At 39.6% G+C, this 23,981-nt stretch overlaps 2 protein-coding genes across 8 annotated transcripts in view; one reads left to right on the top strand and one right to left on the bottom strand.

The window, feature by feature from the left end:
• Positions 1-154: 154 nt before the first annotated feature.
• Positions 155-11,879, top strand: plekhj1 (pleckstrin homology domain containing, family J member 1). Its single transcript, XM_055658562.1, has 7 exons — positions 155-344; positions 2,561-2,628; positions 3,649-3,715; positions 6,244-6,334; positions 7,707-7,770; positions 11,094-11,191; positions 11,748-11,879. Exons 1-6 carry the CDS (start codon positions 251-253, stop codon positions 11,148-11,150), a joined length of 441 nt encoding a protein of 146 aa, XP_055514537.1. The 5' UTR covers positions 155-250; the 3' UTR covers positions 11,151-11,191; positions 11,748-11,879.
• Positions 11,880-14,274: 2,395 nt separating this feature from the next.
• dot1l (DOT1-like histone H3K79 methyltransferase) overlaps positions 14,275-23,981 on the bottom strand; it is an 80,210-nt gene continuing 70,503 nt past the window's right edge. For 2 of the 7 annotated variants that reach the window (XM_055658551.1, XM_055658552.1), the window contains exons 27-29: positions 23,475-23,654; positions 19,249-19,861; positions 14,275-18,722 (exon numbers count right to left, since the gene is read on the bottom strand). In XM_055658551.1, the coding sequence (XP_055514526.1) occupies positions 19,278-19,861; positions 23,475-23,654 (764 nt within the window). In that variant the 3' untranslated portion in view covers positions 14,275-18,722; positions 19,249-19,277. Of the gene's footprint in view, positions 18,723-19,248; positions 19,862-23,474; positions 23,655-23,715; positions 23,862-23,981 lie in introns of those variants that run through there. The other 5 variants (XM_055658557.1, XM_055658558.1, XM_055658553.1 and 2 more) reach the window with 4 other exon arrangements.

The raw sequence follows: 23,981 nt of genomic DNA, 5'->3' as shown, positions 1-23,981 counted from the left end.
GGTTAACTCCCCCACGGTTTTCACTTAAAGCGGGTGTCAGAGTTTGTGTACTATGTGCAGCAGTTGTTTAAGGTCTCCCCCCGATCACCGCCGGCTGCAGTAGTCGGGGCTCCGGGGGCCTCCCTCTCTCCCTCTCTCCCTCTCTCCCCTCTCTCTCTCTCTCTCCCTCTCTCTCTCCCTCCCCTCAGTCCGCGGCCGGCCGGCGGGCGGGTGGGGAGTGTGAGGTGAGGCAGCAGCGTACGCCGCCATCATGAGGTACAACATGAAGGAGCTGCTGTGTCTATCCAAGCAACCGGCGGAGAAAGCTGCCGAGCTCACCATGAGGGGGCCGAAGCGCAGCGACGGTGAGGACGAACCTGGGGTCGCGGCCGGGGAGAGCTGGCTGTCACAACGGGTCGATGGCCCTGTGGGAAGTGGAGGGACTCCGGGTGGAGAGGGGGGGGGTGGAGGTTCCCAGAGGCAGAATGGGGCGCTGGAGAGGCCGGTGGGGTGGGGGTAAGGGGTATTGTGGTTATCTGGGGGGAGGTGGAAAGGGGGGGGGGGGGCATCTGTGGGCTGGAGGGGCATGAGGAGGGAAGAGATCAAGAGCAAAAGACCTGTCACAACAGGGGTTGCTGAGCCGAATTGGCAAGAGGAGGCACTGGGGAGACCTATCAAAACAGGGAGGGGTGGGGGGACTAGGGGGCTGGATAGGCAGAAGGGTATAGGGGGGTTGCACGTAAGGTCACTGGGTCATAGGGCTTGACACACGGAGCCGCTCAATCCATCTGGAGAACATCCGTAACTTCCGGTATATGTTATTAATGCAAGAAACGCGTACTTTCCTACCTGTTTTAAAAACCTCCAAAATGTTGAATTTTTGTGCTGTAAAAAAATGTGGAAGTCGGGGTAAGTGTGAGAGACATGTACCCAACTTCAGAATTCCAAACGTGAAGGGAAATGAAGGTAAATAGAAGCGAGAGCTGAAGGGACAACAACAGCTAAAGTGCTTGGCGAACATTGGCTGTGCAGATATCGGAATTGAAAATATTGGGAATTATCGCGTTTGCTCAGTGTATTTCATCAACAGTAAGGGATTATTTGTGGTTTTTCTTGATTCCTTTGGTGTCTCAGCAATGATAAATCTGGCTGTAAATTTTGCTTCAGAGGCGTTTTCTTTTTTGTATGTAAAAACCCACTTGAGAACCATGGGCGATTTTTAACATTTTACAGCCAGATTTATCACTTCTGTTCGCCAAGCACTCTGGCTGTTGTCCCTTCAGCTCTCGCTTCTATCCACCGTCATTTCTCCCCACTTTTGGAATTCTGAAGTAGGCTAAATGTCTCGCGATTTCCATAATTATTTACAGCGCAAAGAATTGACAATTTCGGCGGTTTTTAACGGGCCCGCTACGCTGGAAACAAGGGTAAGTGCTTACCTGCAGTTCATCGCATGTACTCCACTTGGCGTAGCGTAGAAACAGTATGGGTCGTGACCCGACTGCCGTGAAACCTCCCTATTGTGGTTATGTGGGGGGGGTGGAAGGGCTGGGGTGGGGGGCAAGCTAGAGGAGGGAAGAGGTCAAGAGCAAAAGACCTGTCACAACAGGGGTTGCTGAGCCGAATGGGCAGTAGGAGGCACTGGGGAGACCTATCACAACAGGCCGGGGGTGGGGGGGCTGATTAGGCAGAAGGGTATAGGGCATGATGGATTTAATGCATAGACATATAAAGTGATGCACACTAGCAGAAAGGAGGAGAGATTAAATGATATAATTCTGAACGAAATGGAGGGGCAGAAGGGACACAGTTTGTGCATTAAATCCTTGACTGCGACAGCGTGAGTGGAGAGATTTGTTAATGGTAGAATATAGAGCAGAACAGTACAGCGCAAGTACAAGAAATGCAAGGAACTGCAGATGCTGATTTACAAAACAAGACAAAGTGCTAGGGTAACTCAGTGGGTCTCTGGAGAGGCTGCCCAATCAACCGTTTGAAAAATGGTCCTTAACTGAAATGTCGCTCATGATTGATCTTTGGAGATGCTGCCTGACCTGCTGAGTTATTGCAGCACTTTTGTCATTTTCAGCACAATTAAAGACCCTTCAGCCCCCAAAGTTGTGATCAGATCTGTTTTAAAGTTGAATTTTGATATGATTGTTTGTTATTTGGGATTTAAATGAACGATTGTCACATTGTACAGGTTCCAATAAAACTAATAAAATTCACCTAGATTATTAACCCCTGTCTCTGTTTTCTTCCAGCTATTATGTATTTATACTTTCAACTGGGGTAGCTTTAGTATAAAATATTAATTACACTAAGCCCTTTTTAATGGTGCTGTAATTTTTGGCCTCAAAGTTCAGTCACCTATTAAATGTATGAAAACTAGAAGTTGACTTCCATGACTTCTATCTTAGAAGAGCAGGTACAGGGTTTATCTCCACATCCACCCATGTGTCTGAGATTATGCACTATATTCTATATGAAAACATTTAAAGTAATAATAATGCTTTGCACATATGGCTGTAGAACCATTAACATTTTTTTCTGGTAATATCTTCATTTTCCTTTTATTCAGTTGCAAAATGTCGGCTCGTGAAACTAGTTGTCAACTTCCTTTTCTACTTCAGAATTGATGAAGAGGAGGTAAGACTGCTTCATAGTTTAATTAGAATGCAGAATACTTGACACAATTTTATCCATTATCATAATCAATACACCTCCTGTCAAAAAGCCCCCAGTGATACCACAAGCACATAATTCTTCAACATAAATATTTTACTGCCTCCCGTTTACACTTCTTTGTATGATGCATCCCTGCCTTGACCAGTTTATTGTATTCCTCAATCTGGATATTGTTGGCTGTGAGATTTTTCATGATTACTCTTCCAACCTACCATAACTTCTCTATAATTTGTTGATTGGCCACAGGTCTAACCCAAAAGTCACCTCTCCATGTTCTCCAGAGGTCCTGCCAGACCAACTGAGTTATTCCAGTCTTTTTGTTATCCCTCTTGTCATGTTTGCATGATATCCCCAGAATGCTTCATAACCTCGCTGCCATCCTTGCTCTGTTACTGTAAATCCTCAATGCCACCACAGGAGCTAGCCACATCAGTCTATGTATGCATATCTCCCCCGCCCCCCCGACCAGCTTTTCTATGGCATGGCATCATTCTTGAGAATACAAGATGCAATATCTACTTTTCTTTACATTCATTTTAAATTTATCGATCAATGGTTTGTGTCATTACAATAGTTTGAAGAATTTTGGATAAATAAAAAACAATTATGACCGGTTTTCTCTTAAGACAGTAACGTACATAAAGGAAAATGTTTTAGAGCTGGCTATTTTCTTGTTCCATCTTGTTGTATAATGCATTTCAGGCCAAACTTTGATAAATATTTAATTTCTTGATACAGTAAGTTATTCATTGACATTGGCAGAGGAGATTAGTTTAACTTGGCATCATGTCTGGCACGGACATTGTGGGCTAAATGACCTGTTTCTGCGCCGTTGTGTTCTATTTTCTATATTTGTTCCATGTCTGCTGAACTTGCCAGTTGAACGAGGGTGGACATATTGTCAATAAGGAAGCAGTAACGATTTTGACAATTGTTTGTATTTAGAAATATGTTAACACACTGATGCCATTTATTTACCAGCCCGTTGGTGCCTTGTTACTTGAGCAGTGTAAAATCCAAAAGGAAGATGACATTGGCTTCTCATTAGGTAACTTGACTTTTACTTCTACTTCCTGTTAGTAATAATTGGCAGGTGAACTTGGATAATTATTAACTTCTCTGATGTGATGCATATTAACGAGGTTGTTGAATGTAATATACAGCATTAAAATATTATGCTATTGATTAAGAACATCATGGTAATAGTCTGTGGTCACATTACTGAGGGATTGTACAGTCGGGCTATATGGGTGGAGCTCAGACATAAAATGGGAATGATCTCTTTGGGGCTGAGACTGCCATTGTCCCATATCTTATATGGGGTGGAGTTTGTCATATGTGTTCAGGCAAAATGTAGAGGGCCCTACAAGGCAAAGCTTGACCTACATTTAAGGAATTGGGCCAGTGACTGAAGTGTTTAAGAGTGAGTACTTTGGATCAGTGACCATGGTTCTATTAGCTTTAAGATCGTTTTTAAATAAGGATAGGGCGGGTCCACGAGTTAGTTCTAAAATGGGGCAAGGCCAACTTTGATGCTATTAGACAAGAACTTGCAACGGTCGACTGCTGAATAATGAAAGGCCTGGGTAGAAAGGATGTGGAGAGGATGTTTCCACTAGCGGGAGAGTGTAGGACTAGAGGGTTCAGCCTCAGAATGAAAGGGCGTACCTTCAACCAGAGGGTGGTGAATCTGTGGAATTCATGAGAGTTTCAGACTTGCAATAACAAAGTTATTTTTCTCACAGGGTTTTCAAATGCAAAATTTGGAAATTGACAAGCAGAATAAAGTGGTCAGGGGTGGGGGGGGAAAGTGGAAGAGAAAGAGAGGAGCGAGAAGCAGTCCTGGGTTTTCACATGACCTGCCCGTAGTAATTGGACACCATTGTCTCACAAGAACTCAAGCTGGTAGTTTCACTGTGGCTGGCCGTGGACATTAACAAGTAATCTCTTCCACTGAGAAGTGTGAAATTATACTCTATTAAGCAGTGTAAAGTCTAGCCTTTAGTATTTTTTAGCTTGCAAAAAAAATAAATGTAACTATTAAAAAGGAATGTGTTTGAAAATCCTGTGAGGGAAAAATAACTTTGTTATTCCAAGTCCAGAGAATACCTGGATCATAAATTTAACGACTTTATGATCATTGTTGCCCCTCTGGCAATTTTCACCGTATTAGGAATCGGTAGTGAATCCTCCCTTGCTAGGCTTTGCATTAGTTAGATGAAGATTCTATACATGAGGTTGGGACTCCTTACCCTATTCCCTTTTCTCTATTACGTTTCTGACTAAGCGCTATCTCTATTGCATGTTGTCTTTGACTCTTCAACCCACAATTGTGCCTCCAGTTCAGAGGCTGATGTTGCCTTCTACAATTTAGTGATCATTAATCTTTCTTTATGTTGTTGATTTTTTGTAACCATTGTGACTAGATATTGGAACACAATTCCGCTTGAGCAACTTGTTGCAATGTTTGCGCCGTCGGGCCAAATAAAGTGTTTACCTGCTTGGGGAAACCTTCCAAAAATATTGGACTAATCCCAACATCTTTTCCATTTTCCATTGTAGCTGCCTTTTGTAGCTTTTGGAGGAGACTGCCTCGTTATAATGGTGAAGATAGACACACAATGTTGGGGTAACTCAGTGGATCAGGCAGCATCTCCGGAGAAAAGGAATAGTTGACGTTTTGGGTCAAGACCCTTCTTCAGACTGAAGGGGAGGGATATACAATTTAGGTTTTGTACAACATAGTTTTATACTGCCTTTGCCGTCAACAAGGATTTTTTTTCATCTGGTGTGCTGTGTTTGTATTTGTCCTGACAGCGTCTTCCTAACAAAATGCCTTTTTTTTGGTGGCAAAAAAAAAACATTTTGTCCAGTTAAGAAAATGTTTTATTTCTCACTTTATTTCTCAAGGGGACATGGTATTGGGGGCAGAGACTGCCATAATTCTAAAAATGTTCATTTTCTTTATAGTTGTCCTTGTGTTGATAACTTATCACTTCAACTGCCATCTGCTTTCACAAAATTTGTTTATGCAGAAAATGAAAGTACAGAACTTTTGTACAAGTGCTAATGTTCAAGGCTACATTTTTTTAGCTTGAATCACTGCAACACCATGTTGTGCTGGCATGGTTTCTTGTGACTTCTAAACCTGTGGAATGAGCACCTGTAGTTTGTCAATGTTATCATCAAGCTTATTTAAGGAAAGTCTGCTGCTTTAATGATGTTTCTGGCATATTTATAATGTTGCAACGAGTTTCTGTAACTCCAAATTTATATTTATTTGTGTCAGATTATGGGGCGTTTTTATTTAGTTACAAAATACACTTTAGAGAGGTAGCATTTTTGCCTCGTTTTAATGCCGATGTGAAATTATATTGGCGAAACAAGAAACTGCAGGTGCTGGATGACACAAAAAGACACAAAGTGCTGGAGTAACTCAGTCAGTCGGGCAGCTTCTCAGGAGGACATGAAGCGATGTTCTGGTTTGGGACTCTTTTTCAGAGGATTTATAAATGTGATGATAAATGTGGTGATGACAACAGCCAAATAAACAGTATTTTCGTTATTTGATTGCAGTATTTGTAGATGAGCCAGAAAGAAAATATTCATTTACGTGTGACACTAAAGAAGAATGTGAGGAGTGGATTGAAGCTTTGACAAAAGCTAGGTATGCAAGTGAACAGCAATGTTTGCCACCTTTATTCCTGTAGTCTTAGAGGATTAAACCGTGAGACCTTCGTTAAAATAACTTATGGGCCTATTTTATCAAAGATGCTGTGTACACAGCCTAAAATTATAGTAACTAGTTAATTTTAAGTTTGTTTACATTAAACTTGTCAAGCAGCTACCTCTTTCTCATGACTGTTGGGTCATGGATTTATTGTCAATTAGACATCTCAAAACTTGCCGTTGAATTTATGATGGAGACAAAGTTCAGCTTGACTGCTGTGATGAATATTAATGTAGGAAAAATCAGTAGAGCATTTGAAGTGGTAGCAAGCTTCATGAAAAAACAGTTAATGCTTTCCATGTTTTAGTTACAATACCATTTGTTATTTATTGCACATAATTTTAATTAGCAATGAATTCCATGTTCCAACAATGAAAGTAAATACCTTGACTTTAATAATGCCAAGTGATATATATAAAACCCACATGGAGAACGTACAAACAGCACCCGTAGTCTAGTTCGGATCCGGTTTCTGGTGCTGTAAGCACTGTAAGGCAGTATCTCCACCGCTGCGCCACCCTTGAATGGCTGATTAATTTTGAATGCTGAATCTGTTGGTTCACTTTGCTGCCAGACTCTGTGTCGAGTCTTGTGGAGCTCCACCTTGCTGAGATATGCTAGCCTTTGCTGTGTGGACTTGTTTACTGGAGCTAGGCACAGCCCCAAACCCTAATGAGGTTAGTAAAGATTGCAGGATGCAGAAAATAAGGTAGAGGAGTTCCCTTTTCGTTATAATTAATTGGATTTTTAGCTAGTTCTACTTTTAGCATTTTAAATGACATTTAAAACAACTGTTTAATTGCTTCTGTGTCAGACATTCAAAATGTATAAGGGCTTTGACAGCCAGGCAATGCTTGAAGCATGAATTTGCCAACTGCCAATTTGTGGTATGGGACAATCGCTGTATCTTGGGAAGTTATACTGCCATTCAGTTTATGTTGATGAGCTCTGGATGATTCCTATCTGCACTTGACCCACCTCCCTTGGTTTGGCCCATATTCCTCTACACTACCCATTTCCAGTACCTGTCCAAGTGTCTTAAATGTTGTTATAGTACCTGCCTCTATCTCATTTGGCAGCTCATTCCATATAAACATCACCCTCCATGAAAATTTGTCCTTCGGGTACCTATTAATCTTGTCTCGCACCTTAAACCTGTCCTCTGGTTCTCGATTTCCCTTAGCCTAGATTAAAGATGGCGTGCCAATGGAAATAATATTTGACTTAACGCCTTGGGTGTGAAAATATTACGATTCGAACATTTTTCAATGTTTTGGTTTTATAGATTTCAATTGGTTTTGTTTTTCAGCTATGAATACATGCGGAAAAGTTTAATTTTTTACCGAAATGAAATTAAAGAAATAACTGGAAAAGTGAGTTATTTTTAATAAGCTTTCAAATGTGATTCATTACTGTTAAAATCTAACTTCAGACGGTGGGCCGAAGGGCCTGTTTCCATGCGTTGTCTTTTTTAAAGTAATGTTTTAGTTGAATGACCTCTGAATAGTATAGGAAAGAGTTACAAGCTGTAGACAGTCCAGGTGGGACAGAGGTTCACACTCGCCTCCACTATCCTCATCTGCTGCTTCTGATGTGGCCTCCTTGACATTGGCGAATCTAAGCACAGACTTGCCAACCATTTTGCCGAACACATGCCAAACAAGACCTACCGGAGGATGTCCTAACCATTTTAACTCTTTCTCTCTCTCGCTCTCACCCCCCCCCCTCCCCCCCCCCCCCCTCCTCCATTGCCATACTGACCTTTTTAACCTTGGTCACCTTAATTGCCAGATTGAGAAAACACACAAGCTGGAGGTACAAAACCTTATTTCGCTGGGGTATGAACATTGAATTCTATTTTAGGTAACTAACCAAACCTTTTCCTCCCCATCGACATTCATTGTGCCCCGCCTAGACTTGCATTAATTTCTCTGCTCCCACTTCCCCTACATTCCCTCCCCTGGTTTCATAATTTACAACTTCGTCCATCAACTCCCCCCCTCCCTTACCTGTATCCACCTGTCCCTTGCTAGGCTTTGTCCCACCATCAAACACAATTGGCCGGAAGAAGGATCCCAACCCAAAACGCCACCTTTCCATGCTCTCCAAATTTGCCGCCTGCCCTGCCGTGATACTCCAGCACTTTGTGTCTGTTTTGTAAACCAGCATCTGCAGTTCCTAGCCCACGTCCCTTGAATAAACTGGGTATTTTTTAAAGTGGAGATTGATAGGTTCTTGATCAGTAAGAGTGTGAAAGATTACAGAGAGAAGACAGAAGAATGGGCTTGAGAGGGAACATTTTATTTGCCATGATTGAACGACGGAGCATACTCGATGGGCCAAATTGCCTAATTCTGCTCCTTTGCCTTATTTATTTCCCATCTGCTGATGTTGAGGTAACTGGCCTAGTACTTCCAGCTGTCTCTCTGTCTCACTCCTTTTTTAATTAATATTATTGCCTTCCAATCTGTGAGAACTCTACCAAAATCTAGGAATTCTGCAAGATGACAATAGAGCATCATCTTATACCATAACCATCATTTTCAACCCCTAATATGCAGGTCGTCCTATCCTGGGGATTTAACACCCTTCAATCACATTAATTTCAGGGGCACTAGTATTTTAAAAGGCCGATTTCCTTGAACTCATTTATTCCAGTATTCTGTTTCTCCACCACTTCTTTATTCCCCAATGTTAATTTCTGTTGTCTCTGTCTGTGAAATCCACATTAACTAAGTTAATCTTTGACCAATATATAAAAGCTCGTACAATATTTTTGTTTCTTGCCAAAGTGTTCTCGTATCCTACTTTAAACTCAGTCACCCTACTGTTCAGGCTCATTTGGTTTTGAAACTGTTGAGCCCTTAACTTCAATCTAATACAATCTTTTAACTTTTACTCGCCATAATTAAACCATATTTCCTGTGGGATTTTTTTGCTTTAATGGGATAAGTAACTTGTAAACTTTATTTTTAAGTTGGCCATTGCTTGCTTACTATCATAGCTCTCTAAGTAGTTTCCCTGGCTCTTCCCCAGTTCATGACTTGCATTTTAATTTAGATTTACAGACAATATGTGCAGGAGTAGGCCCCTCGAACCAGAACCGCTATTCAATGTGATCATCCACAATCAGTACCCTGTTCCTGCCTTCTCCCCATATCCCTTGACTGCGGTATCTCCAAGAGCTCTGTCTAGCTCTCTCTTGAACCAGCCTCCACCACTCTGAGGCAGAGAATTCCACACTCATAACTCGCTGTGTGAAAAGGTTTTTCCTCAACTCCGTTCTAAATGACTTGCCCTTTATTCTTAAACTGTGGCCCCTGGTTCTGGACTCCCCCAGCATTGGGAACATGTTTCCTGCCTCTAGCGTGTCCAAACCCCTAATAATCTTATGTTTCAATAAGATCCTCTCTCATCTTTGTAAATAGTATACAAGCCCAGCCGCTCCATTCTATCAACATAATGACAGTCCCGCCATCCCGGGAATTAACCTGGTGAACCTATGTTGCACACCCTCAATAGCAAGAACATCCTTCCTCAAATTGGGAGACCAAAACTGCATACAATACTCCATGTGCGGTCTCATTGGGGCCCTGTATAACTGCAGAAGGACCCCTTTGTTCCTATACTCAACTCCTCTTGTTATGAAGGCCAACATGCCATTTGCTTTTTTCACTGCCTGCTGTACCTGCATGCTTACTTTCATTGACTGATGAACAAGGAGCCCCTAGATCCAGTTGTACTTCCCCTTTCCCCAACTTGACTCAATTTAGATAAATCTGCCTGTTTTTGCCACCAAAGTGGATAACCTCACATTTATCCACATTAAACTGCATCTGCCCACTCACCCAGCATCCTCTTCACAGTTCACACTGCCACCCAGCTTTGTGTCATCTGCAAATTTGCTAATGGTACTTTTAATCCCTTCATCTAAATCATTCATGTCTATTATAAATACCTGCAGTCCCAGCAGAGCCTTATGGTACCCCACTAGTCACTGCCTGCCATTCTGAAAGGGACTCTTTGTTTCCTGTCTGCCAACCAATTTTCTATCCATGTCAGTACCCTACCCCCAAAACCATGTGCTCTAATTTTGCCCACTAATCTCCTATGTGGGACCTTATCAAATGCTTTCTAAAAGTCCAGGTACACTACATCTACTGGCTCTCCCTTGCCCATTTTCCTAGTTACATCTTCAAAAAATTCCAGAAGAGTAGTCAAGCATGATTGCCCCTTCGTAAATCCATGCTGACTCGGACCGATCCTGCTATCCAAATGTGCCGCTATTTCATCTTTTATAATTGACTCCAGCATCTTCCCCACCACCGATGTCAGGCTAACTGGTCTATAATTCCGTTTTCTATCTCCCGCCTTTTTTAAAAAAAGACTGAGGTTTCTCATTGAACTAAGCCACTCCGTACAAAATTCTGTTCATTAAAGGCACTTTAACTATATGCAGCTGTATTAGTTTAGTTTGTGTAGGATAGTGTTAGCATGTCGATGGTCGGCGTGGGCCAAAGGGTCTATTTCTATGCTGCACCTGTAAACTTAAATTTGGCGAGGATAAATATACTGCAACTCTGCTGCCATCATTTGGAATTTAGAATATTGTTTGGGGCTTCTATGATGCAGTGAAGCCCCTCTTGGTGATCGTTTCTCATTTTTGGACTAATGCTTGTTCCTGTTCTCTAACTAGGATCCACTGGAACAGTATGGAATTTCAGAAGAAACAAGATTTCAAACCAGATCATAGAGACTAGAGACTGCATTCAACGGGTACTGTGATTTCAGATGGTAACTATGGATTTTTATCAGCTTTCCACTTCCAAGATCGTGAAACTCTCATCTCACACCCAATCACCTCTCCTCAGCTAGAAGATGTTACAGATAACTGGTACCTATTGAATTAAAAATCAGTAACAGGTGGACAGGAAATTGCTTTAAAAGCAAAAAACAGTGTGGTGATAGTTTTTCTTACTAAAAGGCAGTAGATGGTAGTTTAGAGATACCAACATTGAAGCGGGCCCTTCGGCCCATGTTAACAGGAACAGAGGACTTAAACTGAGGGAATGGATTGGTAGTGACTCTTTTCCCTGGAATGAATGAGGCTGAGCCCATACACATATTAAATGAAGGGCAAGGTTTGCAGCTGAACCCTGGGTCTAGAGTATGGGCCAGGGTCCATCGTGACGGCTTGTACATTTCACACACTCTTTAAACTCAGTAGGTTCACTGGAAAATATATACTATTGTAAAAGATTTTTTTTTAATCTTGTCCTGAACATGCTAGAATAAAGTGCTCGACAGATCACAAATTCTAAAGGCCTAACATTTACTTTTTCTTTTTCAGATTCTTTTGGACCTCTTGCATTTTCCTACCATATTGTTTTTTCAGCTTTCCCACACCATGATGTTTTTTAGTCAAAGTGAATTTGTGTGCATGTGGTGTAAAGTATGTGATGTGGGGGGGGGGGGGGGGGGGGGGGGGGGGGGAGGGGGAGGGAAGAAGAGAGAGAGAATGCAGTGGTGGTGGAGTTGGGATGCAAGATATTGTAATTTAACATTTATAAATAACTTGAATTGGGTCTATTTATTATGTACTTTTTTTTCTAAATGTTGCTGTTTGCATGAGATGTTTTTGGGTTTCCTTAACACAATGGACTCTGAACTTTAAACATTTCTGTTGGTTTCATTGATTTTTGGCTGGTTGCTCAATTAAAATTATTCTGACTTGGTGAATGCCTTATGACTGTAGATTATCTGTACTGAATATTGTAGTTACTCTAGTTCAATGGGGCTTTTCTTAACCAAATTATACAACTTAACTTAATTTGAAATTTGCATTTATTGAATCTAATTGTTCATTTCTAATCGGCAGAAACAAGTTCGAATTCATTGTAGTGAAAGATAGTCCCAGCTTTAAAATAAAACAAAATAGACACAAAGGCTGGAGTAACTCAGCGGGACAGGCAGCATCTCTGGAGAGAAGGAATGGGTGACATTTTGGGATGAGAAAATAAAACATGTTTTCATTCTCTAGAAATGTTATGGAAAATAGGGAATAAAGTGGAATGTGAACACTTCAGAAAACAAAAGTCATTATTGGTAAATAAACTGAAGGATCAATTAAATTAGCAAGAAAAAAAAAACTGACAAGTGGCCACGCCCATTACTGAATCTATTTTAGCCATTGCTGAAGACATTGGATTGCAATGTTTTCTCCCAAACATTTTACACATGCAATATAGTCCAACCAGAATAAGTGGGGATTTTGGATGATCAGCCATGATCATATTGAATGGCAGTGCTGGCTCAAAAGGCCAAATGGCCTACTCCTGCACCATTTTTATGTTTAAAAATAATCCTTATATGTGCTATTCATCTTTCCCATTGCTTTTGTCTTCTAATTTTATTTACCATCACCACTGTCCTCAGACTTTCATTAAATTCCATGAACTGGGTAGGTTAAACAAGTGATTTTTTTCTGACCAGTTAATGATTTTGGATAGTAACTGGAGGGGCAAACTTAAGTATTTTCATTTGTTACTGAAAATGTCAACCCCCATCTAATGAAATCCCTCACCTTTCTTTTTTTGTTGGTAAAAGTATCAAATGGGTTGGAGTTGTAACATTACATCAACACATCTTCCCACTTTCTGATGCTGCTTCTGTCACGACCGACCACATTACTGCAGATGCTGGTAAAAGAACAGTGCTGGAGTAAATCAGGTGGTCAGGCAACACCTGTGACGTATCAGGTCCACCTTTCCTTGTTCTTCATATGCTGCTGCCCTGCTGAGTTACTCAAGTGTCCCTGAAAAAATGGCGACTGGAATGGCGACTGTCCGAGTGGAACACACATACATCACTTCCTTCACCAGCCAGTTATGCAGGCGGGGGACAGGGCAAGCAGGGGGAGCGAGGTCTGAGTGAAATTCACACGGTGCAAAGCCAATGTGATGCAGACACACACCATGATGAACAGAAAGGTTGGCACTGTAATTAAGACGGTGAAAGCAGTGTAGGGGAAGGGTCACTTAAGTACTTTAAAAGAGGGTGGGGGGGGAGGAGAAGTAGACAACTTTTAAGCCAGAGATACACAGCTGTGAAGCTCGGCGGAAATTATCGGTCGATTATCCTTGGTTCTGAAAACGCAACTTTTTTTTCCCCCAATGAGCCAACTGGTCAGCACCGGCGACAACCTACGACCTCCTGGCGACCCACTACCACTGCACCTACGGCACAAACATTTTCGCTACTCTCCCTGGCGTCAAAATTCTGGTCGCTGCCGTGACCAGAATGAAGCTGCGACTAGTTCCGAAAATGCGGGAACTACTCACGACCATGAAGGCGACTACCCGGCAACCACCCGTGAACATGTGGCGGCCACAGTCTCCTGTAGTCGCCTAAGTGGGACAGGCCCATAAGGATGGAGCTTGGTGTCTAGCTGAAGATATGACTATCAATGATGGAGTTTAGCGATAAGCCCAATAACTAAAAACGGCCACTAATCTGAGATTTATTGTGTGGTGGCTGGAAGAACAGATGAATAATCTCCATGCATTTCAAATCGTACACAAAGGTGAAATTACTCCTTTCACTACCTGTATATCGTAAATATTTCTGTTCACAATTTGTTGCAAAAAGTGACTTATTCAGAAACATTTTATAGAATTAACATTACTCCATTTGGCACTAGTCCAGGCAATGGAAAAACATTTAAACCAGCATGGAAGTTGCATTTTAGGCAATAAAACTGAGCACGAGATGGAAATGTGACTACTTTTCTTGCTTAATAGCTACATTTGAGTTGCATTTTTTCCCACCTTACATGTTTTGTAAATGCAATAATTTTTTTTTGTAATAATTGATACACGTTATATATATTTAGAAATACACAACTTTATTAAAAGCAAAAAAAACAAATGCATTAAATTCTTGGCAAAATAAACACCAGCAACAAAAGATCAAAAATTGGGGTAAAAATGTCAAAACTGCCAAGTCGAGGAAATTCCTCAAAAAAAAATTAACATTTTAGTAGTTGCAACTTAAATGGATTTACAGTACTTTAACCCCAGAAACAGGTGGAATGGAAAAAAAAAAAAAAAAAAATGGGTAGCACTTTTACTATAACATTACATAAACACTACAAGGTCTTTAAAATGCCTGCAATTTAATCTTCACATTTCACAAAATTTAATAAGCACTAGGCAACCGTAATCACAAAAGCATCCCCTTCCCTACCACACAGTAAATGCACCGTCTATATTGTGAAGAAATTGAAAAGCTAAATGAACTGGCTATTAATGTTAATATTTAGTTATATTTCAAATTCTACAGCTATGCCTAAATAGCCACAAGACAATTCCTGAGCACCATCAGCTTCTCATCTGTACATACTGGCTGACTTGTGTGTAATCAAGTTTTTAAATGACCACAGATTTTATTTCCTTAACATTGTGTTTATTTAGGATAGCTTCTTTGCTCTTCCACACCAAGCAACATTATACAAGATTAACTATAGCCACACAAAAAAAGACAGACTACATTGTACAAGTGCAAAGAACATCTGGTTCATCCTCCACTTGTGTTTTTTAAAGGTAACGTCCATCTTACACAGGATATGTAACCTGATCAAAATGATGCAAATCTTGACATGTTAAAAGCTAGTATGGAGGAGTTGAAGGGGTTGAATGGCTAAACATTTAAAAGATTCAGATTCTTGCATCTTTTTAAAGGAACTATTAATCCAAACTTGTGTAAGAAAGAACTGCAGATGCTGGTTTAAATCGAAGATAGACACAAAATGCTAGACTAACAGCGGGTGAGGCAGCACCTCTGGAGAGAAGGAATGGGCGACGTTTTGGGTCGAGACCCTTCTTAATCCGTCTGAATAAGCCCATGCTGCCTCACCCGCTGAGTTACTCCAGCATTTTGTGTTTACCTCTTATTAATCCAAACTCCTCTATATGTAAACATTTTGGGGATAATATGTGCCCAAAATAATCAGGAGTTTTAGCACCATAACCCCTTTTGTAGTCCGCGATCACAGCAAACTTATATTTATGGCATTTATTGCATTTTGTACTACCTGTGTGGTTAATTTCTAGTAGGTAGAGCACCCATGTGATTTCACCTGAAACAGGATTCTTAATGCACCATTTACAATAAATTGTAATATTTTAAAACATGAAATTAGTTATTTACAGATGCATTGCTTTAAATGCTCAATCAAATGCAGTGCAAAGAGGATTAAAATATTTTTTGTATCTCAAACATTTTTCCCAACAGAAGCATTTAAAAAAAATGTTAAACTCTGTTCAAATACCCTTAAGTGCATGTGGGGAAGTGTAAAATGTAAAATATAATTAACATTGAAAATCCAGCATATGATGGACATTATCTTTCAGTGCTGTAAAAATGTCATCTGTGCCTTGTGAGGGTTCACAGAAAGACTTGGAACAGGTTAGATTACTTTTTCCAAAATAGAAAATGCACAATTTATTACAAACAGAAAAAAAATTCTCCAAAGTATTTAGATATACTAAAGAAAATTAGGTAATAGTTTTTAATATATCTCAGGCATTTTGATAATATATATTAAAATAATAGGTATTACTTTATACATTTTTCCTTACAATAAACTGAACTCGATAAATAGTGTACAGATTACAATAGATGCTTTATTCTCAAGGGGCAAATCTCATATACAATTTCTGCATGCTAGAGGCACCCTTGACGGATTATACAAACTATGCTTAAGTCAAAGCAGTTTGTATTATTAGAAACCGACATAAAATGACGTAAATGCATCTTTTCTCTATTAAGTTATATGGCTCAGTTTTCACAGCATGTAATTACACCTCAATATACCTACAAATTTAAGGCTACTTATGAGAACATCCTGCCATTATTTTAATGTTTACTCATTACTGGCTTACTAGCATTCTACCAAGTACTAGTGTGAATGTCATCTGTCACTTTGTACAAAAAGTCAGATTTACAACAAATTCATAGCTTTCCTGTAGATAATTGATGGGCATAATTTATTACCCAAGTTAACAATCTGCAGTTAAAAGTCCATATCACTTTTCTACAAAGTAGGTTCTTTTTTTAAAAATTGAAATCCAATCCAAGACCATAATCTTGGATAAATCAGATTTTTTCTTTACTGTTTTAGTGTCTATTTTAATAGAATTGAACTCTGGATTTAACATATTTGACTATCTCAACAGGCAAGTTAATAACACATTGTGACTATTGCATCTGTACCAGCAACAGACTAGAGATCTGAATGTAGGCAACTATTTCCTAGCTCAATTATCCTTTTGATTATTTCAAAAAAGAAGAAAATTAAAGATTACCATCTAGCAATCACATTCTTCCTGAAAGGTTATATGCCTCATTTCATGGGACCTTGCCCCAAAATGTGCCAGAATAGAGAAAGGGGAGTAAAATTCTACAGTACTGCATTAAACTTGAATAAATATTAACCTCAAGTAAATGTCAAGGTATTAATTATGATTACGCACCCAAGCTGATAACCAGTAGAATGTGTCCAGTGTTTGCACTGGAACACTTACTTGTATTACATTGTGCATAATGTAGTACTAAGCATGTACCTGCAAGGCATGTCACTATTTTAGTGAGCATCATGCAAAAAAGGTGCATGCACATTGACGTCAATTTATCTTTGCAGAACCACAAATCCCCATAACGTAATAAACCAACATTTCTGCTTTTACAAGCTATCATTTTATTACAATTACTCAGTCACAAACTCAAATTCCCACATAACCACCACTATAACGACCTTCTAGACATTCCAAAGCAAAAAGAGTTATAATTCCATCAGGTAAAATATAAGAGTTTATAAACTGCAATGTGGTTTCAAAACAGTCATCAGAACTCGAGGACCAGTCCTTCCCTGACCCACCTCCCCATTGATAGCTTTTAATATTAACTTAATATGTTGGATAAAGATTTTTTTTAATTCATGGGTGCCTCTGCTGTAACGCAATAAATACGAAGCACGTGAATCAGCTTCACAGAGGAAGCACAGCTCTTTGCTGGCCTACAAAACCTTTTAAGTCACTCTGTTGCAGAATCCAATCACATTATAATTTAAAAAATGCTTGGCATTGCTCTAAACTGCAGCTTGGTTAGTGAATACAATTACATAAAAAATCACTGCAATTTCTTTGTTTCAGACCTTCTCTATAAAAAAAAATCCTTTAAAATTATTCGATAAAAGAAAAAAAACTTCAGCAGAATCCAATGTTGAATTCCTAAACCAGAAAGTTAAATTTTCATAAGGATATTAAAAAAAACTTGAGGTACTTCTTAAAAAACTGCATTAGTAAAGATGTCCCACCATTAATATACAAAACTGTGAAAAAGAAATGTTTAAAATACATTTTTAAAATGACAAAGTTTATGAAATCGCACTGCATTTTAAATTTCAGTCTACTTTTTCATATTTTACTTTCTTGGGTTGTTTATACATAATACATTTTTCAAACAAAATGTGTAGAAAATTGTAACATTTACACTTCATTATATACTAAGCTCACAAGAAAACCAATGTGCTATTGTTTACAATTAAAATTATACACAGCAATAATTAAAATGTATAATAAATGTATCTAATGGTATTAGATTACATTGTTTCAACTGCAATTTACAATGCTAAAAAACACCATTAAATTAAGAGAATGACAATGAGGACAGTATTTTTCCGTGTTTTAATAACCTATCACTTAACATACAAAACACCAGAGGCAGAGGAAGAAAGGAGCACGATCATAGTTGTATAAAATAAATTCATGGTTCAGCGATATTTGCATCGTACCAAGCTTAAAGTGATGCAGAATATTACAAGGACATTATCTGCTGCTGAGAAATTCTCAGCAAACAATTCAGCAATCAACCTTTCAGAATAATAAGCACCAGGGATCAGAACCCACAGAGGCACAGTTTGTGATGATTAAATAGCACCAACACAGGTTAACAAATGAATGCTGGTGTGTGCTGCACTCCACACCTCAAAGCCTCTATAGGCTTGCTGGAACAACAACTAGCCCCAATCAGTTGGCAAGAAGATAAATAGTTTTTGTTTTAAATGCTGTACAACAGGAGCCTTTTTTTTTTGCAGCAACACAAACCAATTCACAGTAGAATATATTTTATTTTATTTTCCAGTAGTAAAGAAGCAAAACAATGTTTGCAGGCTATTCAAGCACCTTTAGTTTGATGGAAGTGGATGAACTTGGTCCACATTGTCCTTGCATAGGTCACATTGTTTTGAGGTAGAATTCTTATTTACCTAAAGGTAGAAGGGGAAATGTACATTATCTACCTTCCACAAATAACTTGTTTTTTTCAGATGCAAAGACAAATAATGAAGTTAATAGAGGGGGTAATGTTCCCATTCGCTCAGTTGAACAATTAGATACATTTTTAAATTTGGACATTAACATACACCAGATTCAATTTAATGATAATGATTTTATTTTTACTGAGCAAACTTCACTAGTCAATAAAATAATTTTGGTCTTCAATCCATCATAATGTAGTGATGTTTAGTCAGATTGCTAGTACCAAATTTTAAAACAAGATAAAACCAGCCAATTTTTGTTGCATTTTAAAAATATCGATGGTGATATCTGTATATTCAGTTCAGCTCTTAAGTACACGCACCTGGTACCCCAAGAAAAACAGAAGATTTGTAAAATGATCTTTATTTTATATATTTTTTTAAAACACTGCTTAGTTTGCATTTCATCAAGGTATTACTAACACAGCTGCACACATTGATATAGTTATAACCTTGCACATTTGTCTAACCTTACCTTATAAGACTGATAAAGTACGCAAGTTCTTATCGAGGCTTAACCCCAGAGAAATGTGTAGCATAAGGAGGCTGCATGCCAAGTGTGACCCACATTGCAGATGTATTTGTACCAGACTGAGGGATTAGAGGTGCTGCCTGTGCAAGAGCTGAATGTGGCAGAGGTGGGTGATGCACCGTGAAGGAAGGGTGAGATGATTTGGGCTGCAAAGACGCAAGCTTCAAGGCTAATGCGGTGTTAGCAGATTGAAGCGAAGTAGTAGAAGAGCAAGAGATGGATGGAGGCAAGTATCCATCGCTAACAGAAGACATAGTCCGGAAGAGCGAGGGGTCAGAACTAGTTGAATTTAACAATGGAGGGGGTGGAGGCAAGGAAATATTAGGGGAAGGTATGTTAAGTATGGACTGTGGAGGTGCTTGGGAAAGGTAAGAGCTAACTCTACTATCAGTGGAAGATAATGTACTGGAAGAGACGGAAAGAAATGACTGGGAGGTTGCAGGAACAGATTGTAATGGGTTAAAGCTTAATATTGTGCTACTAGATATTGGAACATTGCTGAAATTGGCTCCAAATTGATGAGAAGAGACTGAAGGCACCACATGGTTAAAAACACCTAAAATAGAAGAGAAAAAAAAACAGCTCAAAGATTTTGGTCTAGCAGAAAGCAAAGCATCATTACAGCAGCTAAGGGCTTTTTTTTTGCCAGCAAGCACAGTTAAAGCAAAAGAAAATAGATTAAAAAAAACAGCAAAACAATTCAGGCCACCCAAAGCAGAGCAACTCTCCTTTTTCATCTACCAATTACAAGGAAATGTGTTTGTAATGCACTAAACTTAAAAACAGACTTATTTTAAACTTGGATATTATTTGGATTAACCATACACTAAGGATCTTTATTCACCATGCTTTTCTCCTTCCTGGCTCCACCCCTGCTCAGAAATACTTTCTCAGCATGTTGTGTGCATTTAGGTTATACCAAAAGTGCTTGGAATTCAGTTTAATTTTATAACAGCAAATAGAGCTGGCTACTTCATTTCAAATCATTTTATGCATCACCAGAAATATTTTTTGGTCAAGATACCCAAGTGTAAACAATTTTAAACATAACTGAACTCATTGGAGTTCACAATACATTGGGAAACAAATCAGGGTTGAAGTATAATGAGATAAAGAATATGAAAAACAAAAAGAAAAACACCACAAAAAACATCGTGGTGCTTCAGTCCACGACGAGGCAAACTTTCTGGGTGCTGACACCAATATAATGACACTTGTGTAGAAAGAGTCGTTTCAGGTCTTCAACCTGAAATTTTTTCCGTTTCCCCTTCCACAGATGCAGCATGACCCGAATATTTCCAGCAGAGGTGAAATTTCTCACATCTTGTTACAATGGCCCCTGGCTGGTTTAATGAGCAGATGATACTTGAAACTGCTTGGAACAAGTTCAATGAATTTTCTCAGGTGCACACACGAGGAGGTGCAGGTGCTGGAATCTTGAGCAAAACAGTGTTGTAGTCACTCAGCAAGTCAGGCAGCATCTCAGAAGGGAAAGGACCGACAACATTTTGGTACAGCATCCTTTTTCAGTGGAGTGACGAACCAAAATGTTGTCAATCCATTCCCTCCCCAGATGCTGCCTGGCCCACTGAGTTAATCCAGCACTTTGTTCCAGCAGTACTTGTGACAATTTAAAACACAAAGCCCGTGAATCTGAAAGTGCAATGGAAACCCTGATGTAGCAGATACATTTTTGAGATCACACTATACAAGTGAAGTACCTTGTTGCTTTAAAAATAAGCCCTTCGATCCACCGAGTCCGTGCTGACCAGCGATTCCCACACATTAACACTATCCTACACAGACTAGGGACAATTTTACATTTACACCAAACCCCAATTATCCTACAAACCTGTACGTCTTTTGACTGTGGGAGGAAACCAAAGAACTTGGAGAAAACCCATGCGGTGAGAACGTACAAACTCCGCACGGACAGCACCTGTAGTCAAGATCGAACCCGGGTCTGTAAGGCAGCAAGGCGCAGTAAGGATGCCTGATGAATCTTGAAAAGGCCAGGAGCGTTGGAATAAAGTGGCGTGAAAACAGCTCTTACCAGGGCAGAAGCTAAAGGTGTTCATATGGAATTTCTTACGATTAATCATTAATTCTATTTTTCTCCACAGATGCTTTCTCACCTCCCTTGGATATTTGTATCCATGAGTTAAGTCTAACTAAATAAAGTCTGTAAATGTCTTTAAGAACTTCCATTATAATAGCAGATCAACAAGCAAATTGGACAAGACAAGCACAACTTTTCAAGCAACAAAAATGTACAAAAAAAGAAAATGTACGGCCTGAAAAGGCCCCGCTTTCCCCCACATGCAACAGCGAGTACAGCAAAGTAACAATCAAGAACATAAAATGCTGCTGTTTTGCAGGTCAAGCAACATCATCCCCAACATGCTGACCATTCCTGCTTGCATCCATTCCCTCCAGAGATGCTACCTGACCCGCCAAGTTATTCCAGCACTGCGTTTTGCTCAAGTTTCCTACATCTGCAGTTCTTTGCGTCTCAACTCTTTCAGCCGCCACCAATTTTATTTGGGGATTTCCAATATCTGCAATGTTTTGGTTTTTGAGTACAAAACTGCTTCTCGTGGCACTTTAGTTAATAGCAGGCAAACTAAATGGGGGAAGAGTCTCACTGGTTTTACATTTGCCTCTCAGCTTACTAGGACAATAGATGGTGTACTTTTGAGAATGGCATTGTGGCCGATCAAGTGAAGAGACTGCTAATGGTGTCAGGGAATAATGTTTTTTGAACGGAGAATAAATACCGTTCTTTAAAATCAAATACGTCTACATTTAAAAAGACGAATTTATTTTTAAAATATTTGATAAATTTAGGAGTTTCTACTTCAAAATCTACAGATCGTAAAAATGAAAAGCCCAATATATTTTCTAGCTGCTAGTCTAACCATATTAATTACATGTTTATGTACAGAACCCACCCACCACACAACTAGAGGCAAAACCATCTATTAGTCAAAAAACATTGTGCTGGAGTAACTCAGCAGGTCAGACAGTATCTCTGGAGAACATGGACAGGTGCTCTTTCGGGTCGGGACCCTTCTTCAAGCCGATTGTGTGGGGGAGGGAGAAAGAAGGCTAGAAGAGAGGAGGGATAGGGCAAAGGCTGGCAAGTGAGAGGAGGATACAGGTGAGGGGGATTTTGATAGGCAGATGGTTAGACAGGCCAGGGATGAAAAGACAGAAAGGATTTAAGAGTTGCAAATTGCAAAGCTAGAGGAAGGAATGTAGGTGGAAAGAGTGGGAAAGAGGCAAAATAGGTGCAAGTCCAGGTGGGGGAAGAAATTAGTCAATTCAACTCTAGCAGTTATAACAAGGATCACATGCGATAGATAACTGGCATTGATCCAAGGAAAGTGTTGAACCGTTGGCTCCTTCATGGAACTCAAGCAGTACTTCACAAAATGGATTCCACAGAGTGCTATGATCGCTGTAAGCCGGCCAGAAATAGAACCGGCAGAGTTTGCAAATGTAACTGAGCACTGTGCACGAATAGCTGTGGTCTCTGATGCATGAAGCAACAGCTGGCAAACTGTGGCCAATTGATACTCCTCCTGATGGAGGAGAAATAATCGGCAAAGAGATATGAACTAGTATTGAGCACGGTGCATGGGTATCCATGGAGTGGTTGATGTAGAAACAGTAGTTGGTACATTTTACCACTAGATTTGTCTTCTGTTTGGACACAGAGAAGGAATTTTGCCTGCTTTTATTTCCCTTCATATGAGTTGTTCATATTTATATTATGAAGCAATGTACTCTTCTCCAGACGGCCTCCCAAAGATAGTTATTCCCATAAATTTTTCTTTACCTTTGGCCCCTTATTTGCTCAACTCATCTCCCCTTGCTCCGGCCAACATATTTGGTATCTTGTTTGAGGGGCGATTTGAGTCAATTTTACAGTCTGTTCTGTTTCTAGACAGTCGGTACAACACCTTAAAACTCAGACTCATCTCTGGAACGATATGGGCAAAATAAGTCCACAGATTATTCCTCTGTAAATTGAAGTGCAGATCATCCAGAATAATAATTAAAAGTGGCAGACGAGTGCATGACGGCCATTTTTCTCCAGTGAGATTGAGTTTTGATATGCACCCTCTCATGAGAAACCATTTTAAAATTACTAATGGAAAGGTCACCTGTAATAGGCCTGGTGCCAAAAGGAGAGGCTTGGCATAAAGCAGATGCTGTCTGTGATCCATTGTCAGAGTTCTTGGTCAAATTGGTATCAGATATTGGAGAAAAAGTGGATTTCCATTTACTGCTGTTGTCTGTACTACTGCAACTGAGTCCTTGCTTTCGTATTGTTAAACTTCCAACTAAAAAGAAATTTTAAACCAAAAACATGATCAGTTCAATAAACTGGATGTGAAAGAAATAATTGACATTTACATTTTTAAGGTAAGAACTAGTCATTTATTTGTAGATTTCTAAAGATGATTTGCAGTTCTTTGATACACCAGGATAATTGAACCATTTCACAATTCAAATCACAGGTCACACATGTAACTTTAAACATCTGAAGCCTGCAAAAAAAAAGTTCAATACTCAGAAAACAACAAGATTGAAAACAAAAATTGTGGCTCACAAGATGAATATTGCTTCAGTCAGCTATTCAAGAAAAAACAAAGCATGGACATTCACTT

This window comes from Leucoraja erinacea, chromosome 29, assembly GCF_028641065.1.
Source record: "Leucoraja erinacea ecotype New England chromosome 29, Leri_hhj_1, whole genome shotgun sequence".
Taxonomy (NCBI): Eukaryota; Metazoa; Chordata; class Chondrichthyes; order Rajiformes; family Rajidae; genus Leucoraja; species Leucoraja erinaceus.
The sequence above is the reverse complement of the archived record's forward strand: the minus strand, read 5'-3'. Positions and strand labels throughout refer to the sequence as shown.